Source organism: Monodelphis domestica, chromosome 1 (assembly GCF_027887165.1).
Source record: "Monodelphis domestica isolate mMonDom1 chromosome 1, mMonDom1.pri, whole genome shotgun sequence".
Taxonomy (NCBI): domain Eukaryota; kingdom Metazoa; phylum Chordata; class Mammalia; order Didelphimorphia; family Didelphidae; genus Monodelphis; species Monodelphis domestica.
Genome location: NC_077227.1, coordinates 225,279,491 through 225,304,777, shown reverse-complemented (window position 1 = coordinate 225,304,777; position 25,287 = coordinate 225,279,491). Strand labels below are relative to the sequence as shown.

The window sequence follows — 25,287 nt, the reverse complement described above, 5'->3', positions numbered from 1 at the left end:
ACATAAATTGATATTCTCCAAAGCATAATTCCATATTAGTATTATCCCACTCCAAAAGATAATCAGTGGATGGGCAGGCTGGCCAACATCCTCTAGAAGTCCAATAGTCAAGGGATCTGGAAATGCATCTGCAATACAAGGTTCTGCCTTACTATGCCAAAAGTGCTTTGAGGATGATGCTGATTTTCATTTTTGTAGCCCCAACTGGCTTTTGATTTTAATGTACTCTCATTAGGAGTCTAGGAAGAACATAGGTGCTTTGCTTTTTAGGGCTTGGGGTTAATCTCCATATCCAAGTAGTTACTCATCTCCATCATTTCTTTTTTTAAAACTATTTCTCACATGCCCTCACTCCTCTCCATCTCCATGGTCACAAATCACCATAAAGTGACTTCTCATGATCTCATGTAGTCCCTCCACTTCTCCTCTGACTCTTTACTTTTAATTTGTTAAACCCTTACCTTCCTTCTTAGAATCTATACTGTGTATTGGTTCCAAGGCAGAAGAGTAGAACGGTAAGCAATGGGGGTTAAGTGACTTGCCCAGGGTCACACAGCTAGGAAGTGTCTGAGTCCAGATTTGAACCCAGGACCTCCCATCTCTAGGCCTGGCTCTCAATCCACTGAGCTAACCAGCTGCCCCCTTGACTTGAGTCTTAAAGGTGAGGGGCATTCAGCAGGATCCTTGCAGTCCAGACTTTAAAGGTCACTTTTACATAGTGTCTTACAGTTTACAAAGTGCTTTATCTTCATGGACTAATTCTTTCACATGCCATTATTGTCATTATACAGATAAGAAAACTGAGGCTGAGAGAAACAAAGCCATTTCAGGGGGTGAGAGATCACCAAAATCCTGAGATACCAGGAATGGCAGAACTGATTTTTTTTCCCTTCATAGGCTTTGGGATAGAAAGAATCTACCAAATCATTTTTCTACCAAAATCATTATTATCATCATCATATTATTTATTATTATCATCTTATTAGTTATTATTATTATTATTCTCATTTTATTAAATATTGCTCCTGAACTTAAGCTCTTCATCGCTTAAACTTCCAGCAGGACTTTTCTCAAATATACCTTTGGCCACTCCATCTTGGTGAATTGATAGAAGAGATTTCATATGACTGCCCACTCTTTTTTTCCTTTCTTAAATGCTGCCAGGCCCCAAGCTCTGTAAAGCAATGGTACTTAAGACCCATTTTGGACAACTTTGACTCTTTATCCTGGACCTTTTAGTTTCACTTTATACCCTAATCCTAGGATCTAACCAAAGGATCAAATTCAGCCTTCTGCTCCTTTGTCTTGTGGTTTTCACTATTGTTTATAAATCTGATTCTTCTCATCCAGGAATACAATTTATACATCCACAACATTGTACAAATGAATAACTTTGAAATATCTAACAACGCTGATCAATGCAACTCCCAACCACAACTCCAGAGGACCAACACTGTATAGACAACAGCTTTGGAAGATCTAATAACACTGATTGCTGCAATCAGTGCCCAACCACAACTCCAGAGGACCATCATAAAAGACACTATTAGTTTCCTGAAAGAAAGCTAATGAATTCAGACATACATTTTCTTTGACTTTGAATATTTGTTACAAGGTTTTGCTTTTTTATCTCCAAATTTGGGGATATGGGAAAAAGAGAAAATAGATCTTTATGCAATTAAAAAAAACAAATTAAATTGAAGCATTTTTTGAGACTCCTTTCTCTTGTTCAGAACTCACCTGGCATGGAAAAGGGGGAGAGGAAATCTGTTTCTGTCGTCTCAGGCTCTGTCTGTTCCTGTTGTTGCTGCTGTTGTTGCTGCTGCTGCTGCTGCTGAGATTGTTGCTCCTCTTGGTTCTCCATTGGTATGTTCCCATTCTCTATATTCTCATGCCTCCCGTTTTGCAGTGGTTTACTCACACCGTTGGCAGAGTTAATCAGTCTTTGGCGCTGCCCAGGGAGATAAGGAGAAACCAAAAATCAGTCAAGCACCCTGTTTCTATTTTTTTCTTTGGGGCATAAAATGACATTCAGATACACGAAGCTGTCCTTGACTTGGAAGAGTCCATACAAAATACTTAACAGTCTAGCTCCATGACAACTTGCTGGGTTGGTTAATTCCCATCTTACAAAGTTTGATGCAATAGTTTTGAGATCTACTCTGGGACCGGCTAATAGCAAAACCTTTCTGGGCCTTAGTTTACTCTTCCAAAAGATGAAGGAGTTGATCTAGACGTCAGGAATTCTTAATTTTAAAAGAAGTCCTTACTTTTTATCTTAGAATTAATACTATATATTGGTTCTAAGGCAGAAGAGGGGCATTGGGGGTTAAGTGACTTGCCCAGGGTCACACAGCTAGGAAGTGTCTGAGACCAGATTTGAACCTAGGACCTACCACCTTTAGATCTGGAACTCAATTCCCTGAGCCACTAGCTGCTCCCAACAAATTTTTTTTTTAAGAGGAGAGGGGGTAAGAGAGAGAGAGGCAGAGATACAGAGAGAGTATCTCTTTGGCAGTCTGATGAAACCTATGGACAGACCTCTCCTCAGAATAATGTTTTTAAATGCATCAAATAAAATACATAGGATTATGAAGGAAAGGAAACCGATTGTACTGAAATTCTCTCTCTCTCTCTCTCTCTCTCTCTCTCTCTCTCTCTCTCTCTCTCTTTCTCTCTCTCTCTCTCTCTCTCTCTCTCTCTCTCTCTCTCTCTTTCTCTCTCTCTCTCTCTCTCTCTCTCTCTCTCTCTCTCTCTCTCTCTCTCTCTCAACAAGTGAGATTCCAGATTTAGAATAAGAACACCTGATCTTTAAAGTCACAGAATTTTAGGATTAAGAGTTGGTTTTTCTTTTCTTTTCTTATTTTAATAACAAATTTTCACAGGAGTTTCCCAAAATTATATGATCTAAATAGACTCTCTCTCTCTCTTCTTCCCTATCCCTCTTGAAGCTGGCAAGCAATTCAATCTGGGTTATACATGTATTAGGATTAAGAATTGGAAGGGGCCCCAGAGGTTAGCTAGTTTAACTCCACTTTTACAGATGAGGCCTTGAGAAGAAAAATGACAGATCCAAGGTCACCTGGGCAGTAAACAGTAGTGGCTGTATTGTTGATTCACCAATATGGTCTACTTAACATGTTGGAGACCTTTCCTGATTTCACTTGAAGTAGTGAGGATAGCAGTGGAATATCCTGGCTAGTCTTGACTCTTGACAGGAGACTGGACCATCTTTTTTCAGATATCATAGGTTTAACTATCAGCTCTGTGTGAATGACTCCCTGGACTATATGTATGTAATTCCAGCTCTAATCTCTCCCCAGTTTCAAGTTCTAATCACCAACAAAAGACGTCATAAATTTAACATGTCTAAAACTGAGTTCGTCATTTCCTTCATCTTCAAAATTCCTTATTTACACTGAAGACACCCCTGACATTCTAGCTTCCCAGATTCTTAAGCTCAGAATTCTGTTCCTTTGCCGCACGTCTAGTTAGTTGTCAAATCTTGCCATTTCTGTCTTCAAAAGCATTTCTCACATGTGACATCACATTTCTCGGCTCATATTACTTTAGTTCAGGCCCTCGTCACCTTTTGACTAAATTATGGCAACAACTTCCTATTTGGTCTTCCTGCTTTACGTTTCTCACGACTCTAATTCATCTTACATGTTGCTGCCGGAACAATTTTCTTAGGGCAAAGGCAGCTAGGCGGTATGGTGGATAGAGCACTATGCCAGCTATCAGGAAAACTCCTCTTCTTGAGTTCAAATCTGGCCTCAGACAATTTGAAGCTTTGTGACCCTGAACAAGTCACTTGGCCTGGTCTACCTCAGTTTCCTCATCTGTAAAATGAGCTGGAGAAGGAAATGGCAAACCACTCCAGTATTTTTGCTAAGAAAACTCCAAATGAGTGTCACAAAGAATCAGGCATGACTGAAACAACTGAATATAACAACAAATATAACTAATATGTATAAATTTTTATTGATTGCTATTCATGTTGATATATGTGTATATAAATAAAACATGTTCACAAGTAGGTAAACACAGGATATGTGTATATATATATATTTTTTTCTTTTTCTTTTTTTAAACCCTTACCTTCCTTCTTAGAATCAATACTGTGTATTGGTTCTAAGGCAGAAGAGTGGTAAGGGGTAGGCAATGGGCCAAGTAAATTACCCAGATTGGTGTCACACATGTAGGAAGTGTCTGAGACCAGATTTGAACCTAGGACCTCCCGTGTCTAGGCCTGGCTCTCAATCCACTGAGCCACCCAGCTGCCCCCTTTATTCCTTTTTACAAACTTACAGAATTTGGGGGGACCATTTAACAACTAAGGAAATCAGGAAAGGCCTCTTGAAGGCAGTGGTCCTTGAGCTAAACCCAGAAGACAGAGAGAGGTTCCATCAGGTAAGGAAGGAGGGTACTGTATGTAGACACAAGGTACACCCTGTGCAAAGTCATGGTGTGGGAGAAGAAACATTGTGAATATAGACTGACAAGCAGGCCACTTAGGCTGAAATGCAGGGTCAATGAACAGTAATGTGCAATAAGCCAGGAAACATAGACTGGGGAAAATGAGAAAGTCTTATATTCTAAGCTTTTACATATTATCCTAAAGGCAATGGGGCATTCCTGAGGCTTCTTGAGCAGAGAAGTGACATGATTAAGCTTGTGCTGAATAGGGTACCCATTTGACATCTAGGTGCACAATGCACCTAGAGGGCAGGGACTTGAGCAAATGGAATAGTGTGGGCAAGAGGGGATAAAGGTCTGAACAAGAAGGGTGGCCTTAGTGGAAGCCCAGAGTCAAGAGTATTGTATCCCTTTTTCTTTTTTTTTTAATTTTATTTAATTGATTAAGAGAATTTTTCCATGGTTACAAGAATCATGTTCTTTCCCTCCCCTCCTTCCATCCCATTCCCAGAGCCAACATGCAATTGCACTGGGTTTTACATGTGTCCTGATCAAGACCTATTTTCATATTATTGATATTTGCACTAGATGATCGTTTAAAGTCTACATCCCCAATCATATCCCCCTCGACCCATGTGATCAGGCAGTTGTTTTTCTTCTGTCTTTCTCCTTCCACAGTTCTTCCTCTGAATGTGGATAGTATCTTTCTCATAAATCCCTCAGAATTGTCCTGGATCACTGCATTGCTGCTAGTAGAGAAGTCCATCACCTTCGATTGTACCACAGTGTATCAGTCTCTGTGTATAATGTTTTCCTGGCTCTGCTCCTTTCGCTCTGCATCACTTCCTGGAGGTTGTTCCAGTTCACATGGAATTCCTCCACTTTATTATTCCTTTTAGCACAATAGTATTCCATCACCAACAGATACCACAATTTGTTCAGCCATTCCCCAATTGATGGGCATCCCCTCATTTTCCAATTTTTGGCCACCACAAAGAGCGCAGCTATGAATATTCTTGTACAAGTCTTTTTCCTTATTATCTCTTTGGGATACAAACCCAGCAGTGCTATAGCTAGATCAAAGGGCAGACGGTCTTTTATCGCCCTTTGGGCATAGTTCCAAATTGCCCTCCAGAATGGTTGGATCAGTTCACAACTCCACCAGCAATACATTAATGTCCCTACTTTGCCACATCCCCTCCAACCCCTTTTCTTGATGAGTGATTATACTTTGAGAATTTATCTCTATTTCTGGCAAAAAAAAAGAAAAGAAAAAAGAAAACACTCCTCACACACACACACACACAAAACATGTGTTTATCACAATTTGAGCTCACCTCAACCCACACATTCCATTCTTGATCTCAAAGTCAACTAGAGAGAGAAACAAATTGCCTTTTCTAGGGCAGAAAAACCTGTCATGTGTTCCATTCTAGAGGATTTTTTCATTTTGAATCAGCTAGGCAATGCAGGGGATAGAGTGCTGGCCAAGAGTCAGGAAGATTCATCTTCTAGTTCAAATCGGACCTCAGACTCTTCCTAGTTGTGGTTGTCTGGGCAAAACATTTAACCCCTGTTGGCCTTGGTTTCCTCATCTGTAAAATGAGCTGGAGAAGGAACTGGCAAACCCCTCTAGGATCTCTGCCAAGGAATGGGGTCATGCCTGAACAACAAGATAGTTCTACATCACTGAATAAGGTTTCCCTAAACTGAGATCCAGATTATGGTGCCTTGGCCAGGAATCCAGCGCATGTCTCACATGGCCCTACCCTTTCCACTCCTGGTGTCACACCAATGATTAGGAGATTCTTTTTAAAATTTCTAAGAGGGGTGCCAGCTGCCTCTGCGCTCTAAGGCATCTCAATTCCCTTTTTTTTTTAAGTTCAGAAGGAATTTTCCCATGTCTGTCTCAGGTTCTGTGTCCATTAATTGCCTCAGTAGAATCTTGTGTAGAGAAACTGCTTGGGTCTCCTTAATCAGTACATTACATTTGACCTAGGTTTAGGAGTTAGAGGCTGTTGTGGGAAGGGCATCTGAATGGTCTGTTGATTTTATTGCCTTTATGGGCTGATTTGGAAGGGGTTTGGCGCCTCCCCAGGGCTCCCATCAGTCACCCGGTACATCAGTCAGAATTTGAGGGCTCAGGTGGTTTGCATTTTTCAGATCCACATGACTATCCCAGTTGTCTGTTACTGGTCACCCCTTCTCTTGGTGGGCATATCTATGGCTATGAATTGTCTGTTTGATCCCTGGGACCCACCAGGTTTGCTATGAGTAGTGGCCATTCTTCTTGGGGAGACCCTCTCTTTTTTGACATGATCTGCAGGTGGAAAAGGGCCCAATGGGTACTCTGAGTAAGCTTTTCCTTGTGCTTGTAATGGGAGCAGGTCATCCCAAGCAAATTCCGGTTCCCTCCAAGGGATCTCCAGCCTGTTATATGTATAGTTGTCATTCTTCCAAGACTTGCAATTTCTAGACATGTGGAAGTGGCATACTAAGGACCACTCCATGAAGTTATCCCCTGAGGAAGATCCATTTGATGATGACAAGACAGTATATTTGTGTGAGCTCTCTGGACTTTGGAATTGAAAGTAGAACATGCCTAATGGGATGCCTTTTTCTATACATAAAATCCACAAAAATTCACCAGAAAAACTAAAATTATATTTGAAAGATACCAGGGAGAAATGATGGTTGTTTAATTGTTGTCCTTCTCTATGTGACCCCATTTGGGGTTTTCTTCGCAAAGATATTGGAGTGGTTTACCAATTCTTTCTACAGATGAGAAAACTGAGGCAAAGAGGCTTAAGTGACTTGTCCAGGACCACACAGCTAGTAAGCAACTGAGGCCAGATTTGAACTCAAGAAGATGAGTCTTTCTGACTCTGCTCCATTCAACCATTAAACATCTAGGCTTCTCCTTGTGCTTGTAATGGGAGCAGGTCAGCCCAAGCAAGTTCTAATTAATTAATCAGGCCCGTTAAGTTGAGGGAAACCATACAGCATTTTTAATAGCCTATAATTAACCTCCAAAACAATCCAGTTATTAATCATAAACTCTTTGATAGGTGAGAGGGATTAGTCAAGATTCTCCTTGCCATATTATCTGTAAAGACAGACTGAACTAAAGATAAATAGCCATAAACAAAATGAGGGTGAATATCACAGTCTTAAATAAACAGATGAAGATCACTCAAAATGGGTGACCCTGTCTGGCAGGTACTCTGTAATAGTAGCATCTTCTATCCAAGGTCCAAATCTTAGGAGAGAAGAAAAACCCTGGGATGCTATAATAGGAGAGGAGACAAGAACCTAATTAGGGACCAACAGCAGCAATTTACGCCCACCACAATCATGGTAGCCAAATTAATGATCTGGCATGTGTCACAGTTCTAGGTCCAAAGATAATCTCAAAATAATAATGGTGGACCCTTATTCACTCAATCACGATGGAGGAAATAGAAACAGACCCCACAGTCATAATCAAGCTAATCCATCAGAATATGATAATTCTCTAATTCTAAATCTTTATTTAGAGCAATTAGGATCATTACTGCTACTGGGAAGAAGCCTTGAAGTCTGAATGTCCTGACCTTCCTGTAAGTGGAAAGGAATATAAATTTCTATCATGTGTCCAGACATCAAAGGATATACAAAGCAGAGAAACCCTATAGATGTGATTGGAGTAATAAAGATTTCAAACATCAAACAAGTTTCTATTTCATAACAGAATTATAAAATCCACTGAGAGGAAAAATCTTAGAATGGGATCAGTGTCTTAAAAGGTTCAGCCAGGCTTATTTCATTTGTCACCAGAGGAACCATGTGAGAGGAAGCCCTGTTGATGTAGTTAGTGTGTCAAAGGTTTCATTCATCACTTAACAGTCACCTGACATATAGTAGGTACTTAATGAATGTCTGCTGGTTGATCAGTTGATTCATTCACTCGGAGAATAGCCATGAACATTCATGAGTCCATTCAGGAGAAGACCCAGTAGGTGTGGTGGGTGTGCAAGAAGATATGGCCTGTCCTCCCACTATTTATTGACATCAGAAAGAACTTGGATTTTCCTGACTATTCCACCCAACTGCCAACTTCAAGGCCATCAAAATCATACTTTAGACTAGTAATTTGCAAGATTTTTTGCTCTTAAGATCTCTCTACACTCTTAAAAATTACTGAAGATACTAAAGAGCTTTGTTTATATTATATTGCTGGTTATGTTTTGTTTATGTGCTGATATTTATTGATATTTGCCATTAGAAATAAAATTCCAAAAATATTTGTTACTTTACTTAAAATATCCAAAATAAATTCACTATATGTTAAAAATGCCATATTTAAAAAAATAAAAATAACTATATTTTCCAGACAAAAAAAATTATGAGAAGAATGGTTTTGTTTTATGTACTTCTGCAAATCTCTTTAACGTCTGGCTTAATAGAAGACAGCTGGATTTTCCTATCTGTTTCTGTGTTCAATCTGTTGTGATACATTCTTTTGGATGAAGTAATATGAAGAAAATCTGGCCTCACGCAAGATATGTGGTTGAAAAAGGAAGGAGCATTTTAACAGGCAAATAATGTCTTAGTATTATTATGGAAATGGTTTTGACCTTACATACCCTCCCATGAGGGGGTCTCAGGGACTCCCACGGACCCATGGACCACCCTTTGAGAAATGGTGCTCTAGATGATTGTGATATCCACATGTCCATATTCCTTAGAGACCAATCTGGTTCCCATGTTACAATGTTCACTTTTTTTTTTTAAACCCTCACCTTCCATCTTGGAGTCAATACTGTGTATTGGCTCCAAGGCAGAAGAGTGATAAGGGCTGGGCAATGGGGGTCAAGTGACTTGCCCAGGGTCACACAGCTGGGAAGTGTCTGAGGCCAGATTTGAACCTAGGACCTCCTGTCTCTAGGCCTGGATGTCAATCCACTGAGCCACCCAGCTGCCCCTGAATGTTCAAACTCTTGAAAAATTATTCTCTATTTGTCATTGGAACTTCTCACTCTATCTTGCAAGCCTCTGACTTCTCTGAAGACAACTCCTGAAGTCATGAATGCTGTAGCAAAAGGACAACTTATTCTTCATTCAGTTTCTATCTTCATCATAATTTCTTTTGGTCCTGAATTCCATAAATGGACCTTCCTACTTAGCTCTTATTCACCTGACAACTTATTGAGAGAGGATCTGATATGTACATGGGGATATGTAATCTATAGATTTAGCTGGATGTTCCAGAATGGTGGGAAATAGAAATGTTGACATTCCTAGACTCTAGTGTCAACCATTTCTCACTGTAACAGGAATTGCTGGCCACAAAGATCACTTTACTTTTGAGTCACTCATGTGAAAGAGGTTTGGCCCTCCTGAACCATTAGCGGATTTGAGCCCATTGAGCCCAATCAGATGGTCTCCCAGTGTTCCACAATCTCCTCTCTTTAAGGAAGGTATTCAATCAGCCATCACCTTTCTTTGCAAACAAGTAATTATTGTTCCCAACTGCTTCTAATTCACCACACCTACTTTCCCTCTCAAGAAGCCATAAAAAAACTTATCTCTTGGTTTTTCCAGGACCCACAAACTGTGATTACTTCCATCCTTCCCTCTTTTACCATGGCCTCGAACCATGACACTATGTTTTTCTGCACCAGCCTGAAATGCCATATATTTCATGGCAGAAGACTATCGCCAAGTCTTTTTTCTTCATACTACTACAGTTGGAGAGCCATTTCCCTTTGCATTTATCTATCAGTCATTGAGTATAGTTGAACAAAGCTTGCCTCAATGCTATCTTAAGTTCATCACTGTTTTCTCAGATCTTCAAAAATGACGTTGATTCTACTATATTCCCTAGTGGTTAGCATCTCCAAAGCTGGAGACGTTAAAAAAAAAAACAAACCAAAAAACAAAGAACAACCTACACTGAACTTCTTTTCTGTGTGGGCTGGTAGAGATCACAAAGTCTCTGGGAGGAAGTTTCAGCTGCCTCCTCTGTATATAGTATTTAGACTATGATATTGGGGGGAAGAGGGAAGCACCTTTCCATTGACAGAGTTCCGGCTTTTATTAAAATACCTTGCTTCACCAATCTGAAACAGATTGAGTCATTTTAGGCATAGCTGGTTATTGCACTGTAGACGGTGGCTTTTAGGTTACATCATCCTCATAAAAGTCCTATAGAAACAAATTTGTGACAATTCTTCTTGACCATTATCCTGGTCCATTTTCAAAATAAGCCTTGTCTTCGGCCCCTGTCTTTCTTCTTCCAAATTATAATATGACATGATATTATTGTTGTTCAGTCATTTTTAGCTGTGTCCAACTACTTGTGACCCTGTTTGAAATTTTTCTTGGCAAAAATACCAGAGTGATTTGCCACTTTGCTTCTCCAGCTCATTTTACAGGTGAGAAAACAGAGGCAAACAGGGTGAAGTGACTTGCCCAGGGTCACCCAGATAGTAAGTGTCTTGAGGCCAGATTCGAACCTAGGAAGATGAGTCTTCCTGACTCCAGGTCTAGTACTCTATCCATGGTGCCACCTGGCTGCCCTCGATATGATATAACATAACATTATAATATATGCTATGGTATGGTATGATAGAAATTAAAACATATTATATATGATGCAACATGATAATATATGATAGGTTTTATAAAATAGTAGATATACATATATACTATTTTAAATATATATGCTATCATGTATTCTTATATAAACTATCTCATGTCTTCTTATATAAACTATCATATACTCATAAATACATTTTCTCTTAAATATATTTATATCTATATACTATCTTAAATGGGTGTATATATGCATACATGAACATATATACACATAAAATATATGCATTTGCATAAATATATAAAATGTATATAATATACAAACAAAATAAATAATTAAATAAATGAATGTATATGTATATATATACATATATATATATACATACATATATATATATATATATAGAGAGAGAGAGAGAGAGAGAGAGAGGGAGAGAGAGGCAGCTAAGTGGCTCTGGCTCTGTGGATTGAGAACCAGGCCTATAGAGAAGAGATCATGGGTTCAAATATGGCCTCAGGCATGTCCTAGTTATGCAACTTTGGGGAAGTTGTTTAACTCCATTTGCCTACCTCTTGCCCTTCCGTATTAGAGTTGTTACTAAGACAGAAAATAAGGTTTGTTTTTTTTTAATTGACACAAGAAAGGCACTTAATAGATAAAAATTACCTTATAACTATTACCTATAATTCAGTGGATCTACAGAACGCAAAATATTTTTATATAAAATTTCACTTAATCAAAATTTATAGGAAGAAGAATGGCCTTGGGAATTTCTCTCTTGGAGCGAGCAATCACCTGCCTCCTTGTAACTTCCACCAATCCATTCCTCAGATCTAATTCACATAATGAAAGCACAGATCTACCAAATACCAAAGCTAATCATCCTAGGGACCTCATTGGTGAAACCCTATTAGAAGGAGATACCACAGATTTAGGGCAATAATCATTTGGGTACAGAGCAAACCACCATAAACTGGAGGCAGGTTGTGTCAAACATAGTCCATTGCCAGGTACTCATCCCTTGCCTGCTCGTGCTGTACTGAGCTTCCTGGCTTGAAATCTCTGCTTTTGCACTAAGTTTTCCACCTTGTTTCCACCTTTCAGGTTTCTTCACTCTGCTGAAACACGGGTTCCCTACTTGGCCAGGCAGGCCTTTGATTAATCCTTATCTGCATCCCAATTTTAAAACCATTTCTATTGGGGGCAGCTAGATTTCTCAGTGGTTTGACAGCCAGGTCTAGTGATGGGAGGTCCTGCTTTCAAATGTGGCCTGACACTTCTGAGTTGTGTGACCCTGAGTGAGTCACTTGACCTCTACTATCAAGCCATTATTGCTCTTCTGCATTGAATATACAGTATTAATTCTACGATGGAAGTTAAGCATTAAAAACAAAACAAAACAAAACACCAAACCACTCCTTTTTTCCCCCCAGGTGAGAATTACTGGTCTTTGTTCCAGGCTGGTTGCATGCCCTAAATTACAGGCATACATTATTCTCTCTTCATGGGACACAACAGGGATGCTCTTGTGCTGAGCTGTTTATAGGTATAGCACATCCCATCTAACAATATCCTGACAAAGGTAATATTAAATTGTTAATAAAATATAGTCAAATATCAAATTGCTTGTCATCTCAGGGAGAGGGGAAGGGAAAGAGAGAAGAAAGAACAGAGGAGATCAAGCTATCATTCTTTGTGGATGATATGATGGTTTACTTAAAGAATCCTTGGACTTGCAGTCCCAGATCTCAAACTATACTATAAAGCAGTGGTCTTCAAAACAATTTGGTACTGGCTAAGAGACAGAAAGGAGGATCAGTGGAATAGATTTGAGGTAAGTGAACTCAGCAAGACAGTCTATGACAAACCCAAAGATCTCAGCTTTTGGACCAAAATCCACTATTTGATAAAAACTGCTGGGTAAACTGGAAGACAGTGTGGGAGAGATTGGGTTTGGATCAATATCTCACACCCTACACCAAGATAAACTCAGAATGGATGAATGACATGAACATAAAGAAGGAAACTATAAGTAGATTAGGTGAACACAGAATAGTATACATGTCAGATCTTGGGAAGGGGAAGATTTTAAAACCAAGCAAGACTTAGAAAGAGTCATGAAATGTAAAATAAGTAATTTTGATTACATCCAATTAAAAAGTTATTATACAAACAAAACCAATGTAACCAAAATTAGAAGGGAAGCAACAAATTGGGAAACAATCTTCAAAACAAAAACCTCTGACAAAGGTCTAATTACTCAAATTTACAAAGAGCTAAATCAATTGTACAAAAAATCAAGCCTTTCTCCAATTGATAAATGGGCAAGGAACATGAATAGGCAATTTTCAGTCAAAGAAATCAAAACCAATAATAAGCATATGAAAAAGTGTTCATATATGTAATCAGAGAGATGCAAATCAAAAGAACTCTGAGGTATCACCTCAAACCTAGCAGATTGGCTAACATGACAGCAATGGAAAGTCATGAATGCTGGAGGGAATGTGGCAAAGTAGGGACATTAATGCATTTATGGTGGAGTTGTGAATTGATCCAACCATTCTGGAGGGCAATTTGGAACTATGCTCAAAGGGAGATAAAAGACTGTCTGCCCTTTGATCCAGCCATAGCACTACTGGGTTTGTACCCCAAAGAGATAATAAGGAAAAAGACTTGTACAAGAATATTCATAGCTGCGCTCTTTGTGGTGACAAAAATTGGAAAATGAGGGGATGCCCTTCAATTGGGGAATGGCTGAACAAATTGTGGCATATGTTGGTGATGGAATACTATTGTGCTCAAAGGAATAATAAAGTGGAGGAGTTCCATGGAGACTGGAACAACCTCCAAGAAGTGATGCAGAGCGAAAGGAGCAGAACCAGGAGAACATTAAACACAGAGACTGATACACTGTGGTTCAATCGAATGTAATGGACTTCTCCATTAGTGGCAATGCAGTGATCCTGAACAACCCAGAGGAATCTATGAGAAAGAACAATATCCACATTCAGAGGAAAAACTGTGGAAGTAGAAACACTGAAGAAAAACAACTGCTTGATTATATGGGTTGAGGGGATATGGCTGGGGATGTAGACTCTAAATGAACATCCTAGTGCAAAAACCAAGAACATGGAAATAGGTTCTGATCAAGGACACATGTCAAACTCAGTGGAATTGCATGTCAGTTATGGGAAGGGAGAGAGAAGGGGAGGGGAGGAATAGAATACGATTTTTGTAACCAAGGAATAATGTTTGAATTGACCAAATAAAATTTAAAAAAAATAGAAGGAAGAGAATTTGGAACTTAAAAAAAGAATGTTAAAAAGAATGTTTTACATATAATGGGGGGAAATAAAATCCCATTTAAGAAAAACTATAGTCAAACCTCTCCTGTTGTTCTTTTAAAATTAACTCCCCATTCAGTGCTATTTTGCTTGTATTATTCCTTGCATTTGATTTCTTAGCCCTTGATCATTTTCATCAGATCGTTAAGGTTGCTCAGCTCTTCTTTATTGGACTTCTAGGTACACTTTAGCACAACCAATGGCCGTTTTGTTCTTTTGCCTTGATGAAGGGATTCTAGGAAGGTGTCCTAATTCAATGCCTTAAACTGAGTATGTGATTATTAAATGTTTATTAAACTGGTAGGTAGTCTCCATCTCTATAGATAATGAGTTGGGCCAAATGTCCCTGGCCCATGGATGGGTTTTTCTATTTCTGCAGTATTGGGGGAAGGTGTTTGAGTGGGGATCTTATGTTCCCACAATGGCTCGGTCTGATAGATACTAATTAGATGGAATTCTCTTAGAATCGCCTCTCCCAGAGGTTTTTGTGGGACCCCTCAGCGTGATGATGTTACCTGCCACATATTGGGTGGATGCACTTTTAATGTTCAATCTGAAAAGCTGGGGAGTCAAACAGGCTCCTCACAAGAAGAATGAGAAAAATGTCCACTTTATCTATACCTTTCCAAGCCAAGATATGTTGGTACACCCCAAGTTGTAGCGCTGACAGAGTTTGGAGTTCCCTATATTGGTAGAAATCATTCTGGATCTCTACAACTCTCTTTGGTTGCCTTGCTGGAATCCAACCAGCATTCCTTAGCTTGCCACCAAAGTGGCACCTTTATGGGTGAGTGAACTGGTATCTCCTTCTCTTAATATGTTGGGAAACCCAAGGGGGTTCCCTGGGAATGGAAATTACAACTCCTGGGAAACAGGCTGGGAGAGGCCCCCATTTTGGAGTGGGTGCTCACAAGATTGACTACCTTATTCAATTTCTTGTTATTACATTGCCACTCTTTTTTTTTTATTAAATGCCTTTTACTTTGAATTAATTTGTCATCTGGCTTCTTGTTGAATAGATATATCAGTTGGGACTCAGAATGTGAATCTGAATAGATGACTATTCCAACAGTATTATGAATCTAGTAATACCTAAGAGGGGCCCTGGAATACGCTAATAAACTAGAAAGGTAGAAAAGGAACACTACAAATAAGTATATTTTCTATTGATTCCCTCACTTCTAATTCTAACTCCTTTGCCAGGGTTCCTTTTTTTGTTTGTTTTCATAAAAAAAAAATCAACATCTTATTTTTCTCAGAATTAGAGCAGTCCTAGGTGACCCTAGGCAAGTCATTTAGCCCTCATTTTTAGCCCTTACTTTTTTTTTATGCCTTGGAACCAACATATAGTATTGATTCTAGGACTGAAGGTATAGGTTTAAAAAACAATTAAAGCAGTCCTGAAGTGTAATGGGTCGTCTTTGAAGATATTTATCATAGAGTCTTTCACCTAGTAGGCACTTAATAAATATTTATAAAATTAATAAATATTTATTATTAAATATTTATTTAAATCAATCAGTCTAAATGGATTAATTGGTAGCGAGTTATCCAACATAAGAGTACTTTAATCAGAGGCTGGCTGATTATTTGTTGAGGATAATGGAGAAAAGGGTTCCTAAAACCACTCCTAAAAAGAAAAAAAGGACAATAACATGCCACTCCAGCAATCAGCCCCCCAGGTTCTGAGATCAAATTCCAGTCAAATGGCAGTGTTAGTTTTATAGGCAATTCAAATTTAGATATGGACTGGACTAGATGAACCCTAGTTCCAGTTGGGCAGCTAGATGGGACAGTGGATAGAATGCTGGGTCCAGAGGGAGGAAGTCTCATCTTCCCGAGTTCAGTTCTGGCCTCAGACACTTACTAGCTGTGTGACCTTGGACAATTACCTTCTGCCTTAGTTTCTTCATATGTAAAATGAAATGGAGAAGGAAATGTCAAACCACTCCAGTATCTCTGCCAAGAAAACCCGAAATGGGATCACGAGGAGTCAGACATGAGTGAAAAACTGAACAACAGATGTGGAGCTTCTATGATTGTTATAACCATTATACCATTATGGTCTTTATACAAGAGTTAATATTTGTGGGGTTGTTATCAATTCCTGCTAATTTATTCCAGCATAGGTCTATATCCCCATCAATGATTTATGATCAAGATACCATCACAGAACTTTGGAAATGATAAAAAAAAAAACAATAGTCCTCATCTCTCTCTCTCTCTCTCTCTCTCTCTCTCTCTCTCTCTCTCTCTCTCTCTCTCTCTCTCTCTCTCTCTCTCTCTCTCCCTCCCTCTCTCTCTCTCTCCCTCCCTCCCTCCCTCTCTCTCTCTCTCTCTCTCTCTCTCTCTCTCTCTCTCTCTCTCTCTCTCTCTCTCTCTCTCTTTTAAACCCTACTTTCTCTTTTAGAACTGATAATAAGTATTGGCTCCAAGACAGAAGAGCAGTAAGGGCTAGGCAATGGAGGTTAAGTGACTTGCCCAGGGTCACACAGCTAGGAAGTGTCTGAGTTAATATTTAAACCCAGGACCTTCTCTCTCTAGCTGCTCTTAAAAAGTCCACATCTCCTCAAGATGAATCTGTGGTATTGGAATATTGGATTTTGAATCAGAAAATTTGAGTTTCAGTCCTGGCTGTGAATCTTGCTATAGAAACAATTGTTGGGCAAGTCAGCTTCTCTGAGCCTCAGTTTCCTTATCTGTAAAAGGGGAAAATACACAATTTTGCCTCATAGGGCTTTTGTGAGGATTAAATAAGTGAATGTATACAGAACATCTTATAAAATGTTATGTAGATGTTAAGTTTTTATTATTATAACATCCCACTTTTAAAAAACCTTTATCTTCTGTCTTAAGAGGAATACTGTGTATTGGTTCCAAGGCAGAAGAGTGGTAATGTGGGTTAAGTGATTTGCTGGGAGTCACATAGCTAGGAAGTGTCTGAGGCTAGATTTGAACCCATGATCTTTTGTCTCCAGACTTGTCTCTCTATTCACTGATCCACCTAGCTGCCCCCATAACATTCCACTTTTCAAAAAGGAAGAGGGCTTTAGTCCATCAAAATACTTTATTTCACTTTTGGATGCTTGGGAATTTTTTACTCTAAAATTCTTTAAGGACTATCAGTAGCAATTGGGGCTAGAGTTTATTTCTTTTTCCAAAAAGGGCCTAGGATTCCTCTCTTCTGAGAATTACTCAAAGGAGACACATAATCAAATTAATTTGCAAATTGGATAAAGGAAGATAAGGAGGAAAGGCTATTTTCATGACAAAAATGATTAGGGGATTTGCCAAAAGGCTCCTCTTTAAATGGAAGTTCCTGGAGGTACCCTGAAACTTCTATGTGGGAATCACTTAATCATTTGATAACTGACCAGGGATTCTGGTTCCAAGAAATTTACAGATCCGGGATAGAGAACCTCAAGATAGAGAACTTCAACTGAGTAAGTAGCATATAGGATCATAGGATGATGTGACTACATTTGGAACTGAAAAAGACATTACCGATCATCTGTTATAGGAATTCATAATCTGGGCTCCTCTCAAGGGGTGCATGTAGAGATCTGGAGGTGGGAAAACATTACAACTTTAATTTCACTAATTTCTAACTGAAATTGAACATTTCCTTCAATTATGAATGTAGGTAACATAAAAAAATTCTTACATTCTGTCTTAGAATCGATATTAATTATTGATTCCAAAGCAGAATAGTAAAGATTAGAAATGGGGGTTAAGTGACTTGCCCTGGATCTCACAGCTGGAAAGTATCCAAGGTCAGATTTGAACCCAGGATCTACCATCTTCAGGTCTGGCTCTCTATTTACTGAGTCACCCAACTGCCTCTGCAACAAACATTTTTGTGAGGAGTTGATACGCTTCAAAGACTCTCAGAGGGATCCATGACACATAAATGTAGTCCAACCATTGTATTTCACAGATGAAAAAACAGGCCTGAAGAGATTAAATATCATGCCCAAGTCGTACAAGATAGTAGTAGACTGAATTTAACCTAGATCCTCTTACCACAAATATTTTGCTCACCAGATTATCTTTCCAATGGGCTTCCTTAAAGTATGTGAGGCATCTGTATATTTTTGGTTTTATTTTGAAGTTTTGGTCATGTATGACTTTGCTCTTACAATGATGATCAATATGGAAGTATGTTTTGCATGACAATAAAAAATGAAAAAATAAAAAAAATAGAGTATGTGAGAATGGGAGGCAGGGGCAGAGACAAGAAGAAAGGGGTACCAGTAGAATTGCTTGTTAACTCTAGGATGGGGGAGGTAAGAGGGGAAGGAGACAACATGAATCATATAACTTTGGAAAATGTGTAAATTTGTTACTGAAATAAAATAAAGATAAATTTTTAAAAATTAATTAATTAAGAATATTTTCCCATGGTTCCATGATTCACATTCTTTCCCTCCCTTCCTCTCACCCTCCTCCTGTAGCCAATGAGCAATTCCACTGCGTTTTACATGTGTCATTGATCAAGACTTATTTCCATATTACTAATACTTGCATTAGGGTGATTGTTTAGTCTACATCCCCAATCATATCCCCATCGACCCATGTAGAACACAATATTAAAGATGGGAATCATGTCTAATGTTAAAACAGATATTGTTCATCTAGTCCAGCCCATCACTTTATAGATGGGGACCATCGAGATCGATAAGAAATGAAGACAAATTAATTCTGATACTGCAGTGGAATGGAATTTCCATAGAGTAAACTCCATCTCCCAATGCAGATCAATATCTCCTCTTCAATTTATAGTTCTAAAGGGCACTGAGATATTTAAGTGAATGCTCTAGGTTTACAGGGGCAGTGGATAGAGTCCTGGGCTAGGAATAAGAATGATCTTCTTGAATTAAAATCTGGCCTCAGACACTCACTAGTTGTCACAACTTCTGTCTTCATGAGTTTCCCTATTTGTAAAATGGGGATGATAAAATAACAACCACTCTTCAGGGCTATTTTGAGGATTAAATGTAAACATGTAGAATACTTTGTGAGCTATTATTTTTTTTTTAATTTTATTTAGTCCATTTAGAACATTATTCCTTGGTTACAAGAATCATATTCCTTCCCTCCCTCCCCTTCCCCCACCTTTCCTATAGCCGACGCGCAATTCCACTGAGTATTACATGTGTCCTTGATCAGAACCTATTTCCATGTTGTTGTTGTTTGCATTAGGATGTTCATTTAGAGTCTACATCCCCAGCCATATCCCCCACTATTATTATTATTATTATAAGGAGAGAATACAAACTCATTAGCCTGACATTTATGGCCTGCCACAATATGACTCCCCCCTTCTCTTTCTACATTATTCCTCATTATATACTTTACATTCTAGCCAAACACCTATTATATCTTTCCTTGACTTGGTCCTTTCCTCTCCCATTTCCATGCATATTTACTCAAGTCAACCTATCTCCCTTCTATTCTCTCTCTGCATCTATCAATTGAAATCCTTCTCTTCTTTCAAGGTTTAGCTCAGGAGCCCTCTCACTCTTCCCTCCATCCCCCCAACTAGAAGAGATACTTCCCTCTTCATCTTTTCCTAGGGCACTTAGTCTTAGTTCTCTCCTTGGTCCTAATTTCTTTCTGCCTTGTATTATAGGTGTGTGTATTTCCTGTTCTTGCTATTAAATTATAAGGGAAGATACTTCATTGCTTTTTTTTAAAACTGTGGTTAAGTGACTTTTCTACAGTCTGAGGTCACATTTGAACCCGTGACCTCCTTGTCTCTAGGCCTGACTCTAAATCGACCCCATTTCATTGCTTTTTGATTGTGAATCTGCATTACATTTGCATTCATAAGGCACTGAATAAATGCACTCCAGGTGAACTGAATTGGTCCTGAAGTAGACTTACCTCATTGATGATGATCCTGCTTGCCATCCGTAGCCTGGTCCTGGGCCCAAATTTATTAGTGATCATTATACGTAATCCAGCCTCTGGGAAACTGAACTGCGGGGGACTGGAGCTCATGATCTCATCCACCATCACCACTGGATTTTTGCCATACTGTGGCTTCTCCTTCACTATTGATCACAATTTCGACAGTTAGTTTGGGGATTTCCATAAGGGAATGTTTCCACTCCCCATTCCCAACCCCCGTGTGCATATTGCTCCTTGAGGTCCCCTCATTGACTGCTGTGTGTCATCTACGATGAGTGACTAGTGTCTGAGACACCCGACACATCTCAGTGTGAAGCTGGCTGACTGCTCTCCACTAACGTTCTATGAAGGCCTCAATCTGAACTTCAGCAAAGCATCGGAGATTCTCACATGATATCTTCACAAAAACTCCCCAGAGGGCAATATTTCTCCTCAAATGACTAGTAAGACTAGAATGGATGTTCATTTACGCGTGTGTCAAAACCCGTATGGGAATGGGGTGCGATGTGATGAGGAAAAGTTGTGGAAACTTGCTTGGTAGACCTGAAATCTTGGGTTCTTCTGGGAAGATGCTTTCAGATGTTCCTGTCCATACTCTACACCCTCTTGACCTTGTCAATCAATATCCTTCCACTCTTCTAGCCCAAATGTCTAAAGGAGCATGCAACTTAGTACCTAATAATGTTCCCGAGGACAGCTGACCACCATCGCTATGACTTGGGCATGTTTTAACTTTCTTCCTCCTTGCTCTTCTTATTTCTCATCATTATGATAGACCATTATATATTTTTCAAAGACCTACCCTCTGATTATTCACCAAATTGTATCAGTGGGTAGAGTCTTTATTCTTTACTTCCTTTTCTTTTTATAGAAAAAATTAGACTCTACATTCCAGGCATTCTTTGGAATGAAAATTTGAGGAAACAGGATGGAGCATTCATGTAGCCATACATTTTGGATGATCTTGTTGGCCTTTTATTTTAGATGGTAACTACAGATCCTCAGGCAGAGGTATGGGTGGCATATTTCATTAGAGTGTGCACTCAGGAAATTTTCTTTTTTTAAATTGATCTAATATTTAATCATAAAGGATTTCATTTTTATTCATCAATAGAAAATAAACTAAAAATAAATGCAATAAACTGAAATGTACTAAAAATACAGAAAAATGAAAGGAAATTAAGTATAATTATATTAATTTTATTATAAATTATATATAAATATACTTATAAAATATAAATAAAATAAAATAATAATAAATAAAATAATGAAATTTTAAAAATTAAATTAAACATTGGAGACATTTTGCCAGGGCATGCCTGGAATACCTGGACACATAGTCATGGCACTAAGCTGGAGGGTAGTTCTTTTGGAGCTCAGAGGAAAGTCGCCACAGGTCAAAGAAACCAGAATGGAAAAGGTGCTTAAGGATTGTCTAGACCAGTCTCCTCAGTTTTACAGATGAGCAAGCTGAAGCTCCCAAGTAGGGAAGTGATTAGCCCAAGGTCGCACAGTGAGTTAGTGGTGGTGTCAATCTTTAATACTGGTAGTCCATGATAGCAATGAAGTGCATGTTCCTATTCCCAACCCTAAAGGTCTAATCCAACCCATGGGATACATAGAAGCCTTCCCGAACATGATCAGAATTGCTATCTCGCTATATTTATCTAAACTCGCATATTATCTCCCCTAAGACAATAAACTCTTGAGGGTGATGACCATGTCTTATTTGCCTATCTTCCCAGAAGCTAGCATGTTGTTCTACTCAGAGCAGGTGTTTAATAAGTGCTTGTGAATGAATGAACAAATGAATGAATAGATTTTATACGTGGGCAATTGTAAAATTTGGTCCCCAAAACCCAGAATGGTTCTCAATGTCGACCAATCCCTCATCTACTAACTGGGTCACACATCAGTCCTGTTAGTCATTAATTCCCAATATTTTCTACATGGAGGACAAATTCACCCATTGAAACCACTCTTAAACAGCAAATCCATGCACGTGTGGCCACACACTAAACACTACACACAAGCGAGCACACAGCAAGGCTCAGCAGACAGGAGGCATGTGGTGTTAGAATAAACGAAGCCGGAGATACCATGCATTGAATCGAGATGAGAACTAACCTGGAAGCAAGGGAAACATTCCGATGGCTTGGGGTGGATGTGTGTGTTTGTTTTAAACGTCGTGTTATTGCTTGGATGCGAGCAGATTACTTACAATTAAGAAGAGGAGGAAGAGAGTTAAGGAGACAAAAGCAAACAGTGACCGCCAGAAATGATTAGTGTGCAGTGGCAGCCAAGGCCTTGGCCTGGAAAAAATAACATTCGTTCCCCACGGTCTGAGACGGAAGGGGGCGTTCTTGACATCTGGCTCAAATGCGGCTGGGATGATTGAGGCATCTTTGCTTATTGGCCAAGGGGATGCTGGAGTAGGTCTCTTAAAGGAGGACATTAGCCACCGGGACCCTCTCGCATGGAGTCTGCTCCATGGAAGCTCCAGCCTACAGCTCCCTTCTTCATGCACATGCTGTGTCGAAATACTGATTTTTCCTATTACTGTTCAGCCTCGGAGCCCCAACCATGCCCTCTCCACTGCTGGGCCCCTGAGCTGCAAGACATTTTGCACCCCCCCCCACTTGCACCAGAGCCTCCATTTCCTCTCAAGGGGAGGCTGGAAAATGACAAGCAACCTCTAGCAACGGACTAAATGAAGCTTTGGTTGAGTTAGTTGTATTCCTCTGGCCTCATGGAGAAACAACAGGTTGTCTTTGGGTTCCAATAAAGAGCGGTCTTCTTGAGGGGACAAGCTGGTCAGCCTTGCTTAGCTTAGGTTGCCAGATTACTCAGAGCAGGATGGGTCATGGGAATGTTTAAGAGATGATAAAGAAAATCCCTTCCTTCCAGAGCACCCCCTCCCACCTCCACCCCAGGATTGTTGGTGGTGGGGATTCTAGAAGGTATTGAATACTGTGAAGCATTAGAAAAAGAATACTAAATTGCAGCTATCTTCCAAGTTAAGGCTAAGAGAAGGTACATCCAAAAGTCAATGTTACATTTTGGTTAAGAAAGAAAAGGGGAAAAGCAACTGCCTGAATACAGCGGTTGAGGGGACATGACAGAGGAGAGACTCTAAATGAACACTCTAATGCAAATACTATCAACAAAGCAATGGGTTCAAATCAAGAAAACATGTAATGCCCAGTGGATTTACGCGTCGGCTATGGGGGGTGGGGCGGAGGAAAAGAAAATGATTTATGTCTTTAATGAATAATGCTTGGAAATGATCAAATAAAATATAATTAAATTTAAAAAAAAAAGAAAGAAAAGGGGAGAGTATTGCCCAGGACAGCATTAAAAAGCATTACTATCAATTACATGGAATTTAAGAGGGGGTGAATGAAAGGATGACCACTTTTTTTGGAGGGGGAAGAACAAACTGTGACACATTGGATCATGACAGGATTGGTGTATATTTGGTTGAAAGAGACCTGGTGGTCATAGTGGACTTAGTGAAGTTAAATTTCAGTCCATAATATAGTGATATTGCTTTAAAAAAGACCAGAAAAGCTCTAGCATTCGTAAGTAAACAGGAAGAATGAGCCTTCAGGCTTCAGCACCGGGAGACTATTTGCCAGAAGATCAGCTCTGGATCTAGGGCTTGAGACAAATCTCAGGCTGCCCAGTTAGTCCTCCAACCCCTATTATGTAAATGCCACAGTGGAAATTGATATAGAAAATTTGCAAATGAAACAGCAGGGAGCAACCAAAATGATCAGAGTTTTGGAAAATAGTCCCAAAGAGCAAAAGAGAAAGGAAATGAGTTTATTTGGTGTGGGCAAACAGAATTCTAATCCACATTCTGTAACAATATTTAAGTAAGTAGAGGGGTTTTGTAGGAATTATGGAAAATGGTTTTCCTGTTCCTATTGAAGACAAAGGTCTAGATTTTAATTATTATTTAAAAATTTTTTTCCATGATTCCATGATTCATTTTCTTTCCCTCTCCTCTTCCCTCCCCTGTCCCAGAGCCAATGAGCACTTCCACTGGGTTATACAAATGGTATCACTTATACTTATCTCCATATTTTTCAAAAAGGTCTATACTTTAAGGGAAGAATTTTGATGATCTACTTGGGATACCCTCTTATTAGAATGTAGAGCCACGGCTGTATGTTAATTACCTGGAGGCTGTGTCCTCTCCTCTCTGTACTTTTAAGAAAAGGAGAGATGAGTAACCCAGGTGACGCACAGGTCCCTTCCTCTCTAAAGTCCCCATGGCAACAAAGGGTGGCAGAGAGCACAATGAGATACTCCATCTAAAATCTAGAGACTATCAGGGATCTTTGAAATCATTTCAGGGGAATGTAAGCTGCTTGAGGATAAGGCAGGTTTTCTTTTTATCTTCACATTCCCAGCACCTACTATGTTGTTGTTATTTAGTCATTTTAGTTGTGCCCAACTCTTTGTGACCCCATTTGGGGTTTTCTTGGCAAAGATACCAGAGTGGCTCGTCCTTTCCTTCTCTAGCTTGTTTTATAGATTTTAAAATAGATTTACTTATAGATGAAGACACAGAGGCAAACAGATTTGCCCAGGGTCACATAGCTGAGTGTGTCTGAGGTAGGATTTGAACTCAGGTTTTCCTGTCTCCAGGCTGGGTGCTCTATTTGCTGTGCCACAGCTAACAGCTCCATATCTAGTACAGTCTCTGGTATAACAAGGGCTGGTCAAACTGAATTTAGCCCCGTCTGGCTCTGGGAATTTAAAGTGTCTTGCCTAAGGCCAAAAAGTTTTTGAATGGTAGAATAAGGACTCTAGTCTATTTCTACTAATTCCAAGTACAATGCTCTTTCCTCTGTACCTGGCTGCTGGCTTTGAAGCCTCTTTGGGGCCCAGGCAAGGAATTTCCTCTGTCTTGAGTAGAGCCAGCTGCCTTGTATGAAGAATTGGCCATAGTCTCTGAACTTCTCTAGGTCTTCCTCCTAGGCAATGACTCTGGGAATCTAGAGAGAGTCATCAGACGGAGCTAAA

General features: G+C 39.4%; 1 protein-coding gene across 2 annotated transcripts in view; it reads right to left on the bottom strand.

The window, feature by feature from the left end:
* The window catches only part of SLC24A4 (solute carrier family 24 member 4), a 291,187-nt gene that overhangs the window by 63,162 nt on the left and 202,738 nt on the right, over positions 1–25,287 (bottom strand). For both annotated transcript variants that reach the window (XM_056810456.1, XM_056810457.1), the window contains exons 11-12: positions 20,227–20,396; positions 1,741–1,951 (exon numbers count right to left, since the gene is read on the bottom strand). In XM_056810456.1, the coding sequence (XP_056666434.1) occupies positions 1,741–1,951; positions 20,227–20,396 (381 nt within the window). The remainder of the gene's footprint in view (positions 1–1,740; positions 1,952–20,226; positions 20,397–25,287) is intronic.